This window comes from Oratosquilla oratoria, chromosome 30 (genome assembly GCF_046742065.1).
Source record: "Oratosquilla oratoria isolate Oo_2021 chromosome 30, ASM4674206v1, whole genome shotgun sequence".
NCBI classification, from domain to species: domain Eukaryota; kingdom Metazoa; phylum Arthropoda; class Malacostraca; order Stomatopoda; family Squillidae; genus Oratosquilla; species Oratosquilla oratoria.
This window is the reverse complement of record NC_134806.1, coordinates 16,133,769-16,138,727: the sequence shown is the minus strand read 5'-3', so window position 1 is coordinate 16,138,727 and position 4,959 is coordinate 16,133,769. Positions and strand designations below refer to the sequence as shown.

The 4,959-nt window shown below is 36.1% G+C and overlaps 1 protein-coding gene across 2 annotated transcripts in view; it reads right to left on the bottom strand.

The window, feature by feature from the left end:
• Positions 1-300: 300 nt before the first annotated feature.
• Positions 301-4,959, bottom strand: part of LOC143041042 (acid sphingomyelinase-like phosphodiesterase 3b) — a 151,976-nt gene continuing 147,317 nt past the window's right edge. For both annotated transcript variants that reach the window (XM_076212649.1, XM_076212648.1), the window contains exons 11-12: positions 4,291-4,440; positions 301-4,114 (exon numbers count right to left, since the gene is read on the bottom strand). In XM_076212649.1, the coding sequence (XP_076068764.1) occupies positions 3,872-4,114; positions 4,291-4,440 (393 nt within the window). In that variant the 3' untranslated portion in view covers positions 301-3,871. The remainder of the gene's footprint in view (positions 4,115-4,290; positions 4,441-4,959) is intronic.

Below are 4,959 nucleotides of genomic sequence, written 5' to 3'. Positions count from 1 at the left end.
AAATAGTTTAGTCTTAAATACAGGTTACATTATTACTCCTAGTATTAAAAGAATTCTCTTTAAATTTTAATTGCAGAGTGAAGTATTTGTGTATTATAGTTTTAGAATACTCCTAGATTTCTATAATTCATCTGTTGGATCAAGTTTTTTATGGAAATTACATCGAAAGAACTGTGAATTGGGTAATTTATTTAGAAATGATGGGCAGATACATACCCATGGCGAAACACAAAATGTGAGATGTAGATAATAAAGGCTATAATGTAAACTCAGCTTCCTCAGTTAAATTATAACAAACTCTATATAAGATACTATTTATTTTTTATAGTTTTAAGCAAATTTAATTAATATGTACTTTCCAGTTTAAGATTTCATCAATTTTAACACCGAAAAATTTGGTATAGTGAACCTGGTTAACTGTTCGCTATTTAACAATACAGTAGAAAAAACATGCTTTACAGGCCTGTTTTGAAAGAATGTGTAATTTGTTTTCTTAATATTAATTTCCAAGTTATTTAATTTAATACAAAGATCTATATTACTTGACTCAGTAGTTCCAGTTCCACGCAATGTATTGATATTTACATCTTCCAATAATGAGGTAATATCACCAGCATGAATAGTAAACTCAACTTTGGAAATAGAATTAGTTACATTGTTTATATTTTAAGAAAAATGGGATGATCGTTGTGGCACATCTTTCAGTAATAAGGTAATATCATCAGCATAAATAGTAAACTTAACTTTGGAAATAGAAGTAATTATACTGTATATGTTAAAAAAAAATTATAATCCTTCTGGTACATCTTGCTTATTTATTTAACTGACGAATATGATTTATTACAATAGACTCTTTTCTGTTACTTAAATAGCTCTGAAATAATATATATATTTAACCCCTGTGCCTTATATATGATCTAGTTTATAGAGCATAATATTGTGACCTGTAAATGCCTTGGGTAGGTCAATAAAAATGCCAACAACAAAATGTTTCTTCCCCAAGTATTTATGCAAACGACTAACGAATTGTAAAATACCTGTTTCAGTTGAATACTGACTTTTAAAATCAGGCTGTTGTTTAACTAAGAGATTATTATTTTCAACTCATGACATGAGACAGGAACGTATTATCTTTTCATATATTTTGCTAAATTCTGGGAGGATAGAAATTGGTTGATGATTATTTATTGCCTTCTCATCAACTGATGTAAGTACTGGCACTACCTTAGCGTGTGTATGTGTGTGTGTGTGTGTGTGTGTGTGTGTGTGTGTGTGTGTGTGTGTGTGTGTGTGTGTGTGTGTGTGTGTGTGTGTGTGTGTGTGTGTGTGTGTGTGTGTGTGTGTGTGTGTGTGTGTGTGTGTGTGTGTGTGTGTGTGTGTGTGTGTGTGTGTGTGTGTTTTCCGTGCACATGGACTGGCGTGCGTGTTTATGCGATGCAAATCCTCTCTGCATTTTCATCCTTGATTTTTTTTCCCCTTTTCATGGCGGCTGCTCGACTAGGATGAGGTACAATGAGGGAAAGCTATTGACTCATGACTCTTTTTCTAACCAACACAATACGCCTTCCCCATACCCCGTTTTCTCTTTTTAAAATCACCTCCTACATTCTCCCTCCACTTCCGCCTTCATTACCTCCTTTCCTCCTCCACTTCCGCCCCTATTCCCTTCCTTCTTCCTCCACTTCCGCCTCTGTTCCCTTCTCTCTTCCTCCACTTCTTCTCTTTTTCCTTATTTCCTCTCTTATATAGTGGTCAACGAATGGAACAGACTTAGTAACCAACTGAGTGCTGAAACTATCAGTTGTTTTAAGAAACGGTTAGACAACTTTATGGATGGGGATGACAGTTGGTAATGGACATGGAACTACCTAGTGTAGGCCTCATGGTCTCTTGCAGTCTCCTTCATTCTTATGGTCTTTTGTTCTTATGTTCACTTCTAGCTTCCTTCCCCAACAGCCTCCCTTTTTGTATTCAAAATGTAGAGAACCAGCAATTCTTTCTGTTGGTAAATTTTGTTGAAGATGACACTGTAGTCTACACTGTTTGATATCTTTAAGATTACAAAGGATTACAAAGGCGGAGCATGCCGACAGGAGACCTATTGGTCCATATCTAGGTCGGATACGAAAAAAAAATCATAATAATAAAATAATAAATAAAAACTATAATAATGTAAATAACAAATAAAATACATAAATAAATGCATAGGTATAGTTAGATAATAAACAAACAGGTAAATAGTAAATGATAATAAATTAACATATAACTAATAATAAATGAAAATCAGACAGACAAATGATAACAAAACAAAAACAAATAATATAAAATAAATTATATTATAAGATGATTACTTTTGTCCCGATTATTCTCCTTTGGGTAGGGTCTAATTTCTGTAGAGCTTGCTCATAAATATTCATTTCTTCCAGTTAGGATTTGATTTCTACTGAGCCTTCTCAATTGACTAAGAGAGCTCATCAGATACCTGGGAAATATTTCTGATCTTTGTTGTCGTTATTATTGAATAAATTAATTCCCATTGTTCTATGTCCTTATCCTTGGTAATGACGTCAGGTCACGTGCTTGCACATTCGAATCTAAACTGCAGTTTTTAATGTATAATGCCTTGAGTATTCGTAGTCTTCTCGAGTTCGAACATCTTCATAGAACTTAAGTATTGTTCTCTAAGTCTTTCCGGATTATGTTTTGACCGTGTGTAAATATTGCATGATTTTCGTGTGTTGTGTACTAGAGATCAACCCAAACTAGAATGAAGCTTTATCGTCGTCATGACACTGCATATTGAAAGAAAAGATTCACAGTTACCTTTCGTGCATTTGTAAATGACATGAGAGTTTTGTAGCTCACTCTTCCTGGTGTGAAAATAACGTGGTGAAATTAACCTTATTTATATACTACTAGAGTAGAATAACACCTCGCTTGCTTCTACAAAATATCTCCCGCATCAAAGAAAGTGAACTACAAAAGTTTCAAATCATGTATCAATTCAAATACACAAAGATAATCGTTGTCCTTTTGCGTTAGCCTGAATAAAAATACATATATTTCTAGTTATAATAAGATTAATAAAATTATCTGACTACAATCGTGGGAAATACTAGAATTAATTTCGTCGACAAAAAGCTAAAGTATGTTTTCTTAGTTTTCCGATCTATTCTTTTTCTCTTCGTTTTTTTAAGTTATAACTTAATTCTAGATACCGTCAGACCATCTTTACAAAGGGATTACAAAGGGATTACAAAGGCGGAGCATGCCGACAGGAGACCTTTTGGTCCATATCTAGATCGGATGCGAAAAAAATCATAATAATAATAATAAATAAATAAAAACTATAATAATGTAAATATCAAATAAAATACATAAATGAATGCATAGGTATAGTTAGATAATAAACAAACAGGTAAATAGTAAATAGTAATAAATTGACATATAACTAATAATGAGAATCAAACAGACAAATGATAACAAAACAAAAACAAATAATATGAAATAAGCAATAATCATTACAGCATCTTGCTTAGGTGTTTATCTAAATGATTTTTAAAGCTTCGAACTGAACTACATTGCACTGCCTCTGCAGGAAGTTTATTCCACTCATTAACTACACGGTTGTTTCTACCCACTTCCAAATTGAATCTATTTCCGGACAGTTTGAGACCATTGTCTCTTGTCTGATTCTCATTCAGTGTGAAAATTTTGTCAGGGAAGCCCTCTTTATCCAGAGAATTAATATATCTTTTTACAAACTCTTTCCTTGTCACTAAGTGATTTTATTATGAATACGAGAGGGTTGCTCCTTCCTCTTCTGCAAGGAAAGGAATGAGGCCTAAGATATGCACCATATCCTATAGTCTCAAGCCCACCACCACACGCCCGCCATGCGGACAATCCCGACCAGAGACATAATCATCTTCAAGGACGCCGCAAGGGACGAAGCGTCACTCCTCCCGTTGCAACTCCTGAAGCGGTTGTAGTCGACCTCAACTGCTGCGCAGTAGTGAACCCTCCGGCACTTCTCGTCACACGAAGTAGAGGTCCCTTTCTCGAACTGAACCGTGTTGACGGAGTAGTACTTGTTGAAGACGGTTGCGTTCTTCTGTGAAGAGTAAACACAGGACGGGTTTAGCTGTTTGAGGACTGGAGGTTCTGCCAGTAGAATGTAAATATTCATTGCCGTGTATCAGTGTGTTTGTATATATATATATATATATATATATATATATATATATATATATATATATATATATATATGTCTCCCACCGTCTCCCTCACCTTCATGTTCTGCGCCAGCCGGTCGAACTCGGAGGCACTGACCGCTTGCAGATCGAAGTAGGAGGTCATGTTGTACTCGAGCTCCCACTGGTCCTCCTGCTTTAGATTGGCCTTCGTCAGGTTTAAGTAGTAGGTCGACACCTCCAGGATCTGAAAGTCAAGGTCGAGGGTGAGTAGTGAGGGAGCGGATGTTCGGCAACTGATCATTCAGTCACTCACGTTATGATCATTCATCATTCGTATAATTATTCACTCCCTCACTTACTTATTCGCTGCCCCATTCACCTGCTCACTCATGCATTAGTCATTCATTAGTTGTGTGTGTGTGTGTGTGTGTGTGTGTGTGTGTGTGTGTGTGTGTGTGTGTGTGTGTGTGTGTGTGTGTGTGTGTGTGTGTGTGTGTGTGTGTGTGTGTGTGTGTGTGTGTGTGTGTGTGTGTGTGTGTGTGTGTGTGTGTGTGTGTGTGTGTTTATGTGTGTTTCTGTCTGTCTGTCTGTCTATTTTCGTGTATGTTTTTTGTGTGTATGCGTGGGTTAGTTTGTGTAGGTGTGTGTGTAATTGTGTGTGTGTGTGTGTTTGTGTGTGTGTGTGTGTGTGTGTGTGTGTGTGTGTGTGTGTGTGTGTGTGTGTGTGTGTGTGTGTGTGTGTGTGTGTGTGTGTGTGTGTGTG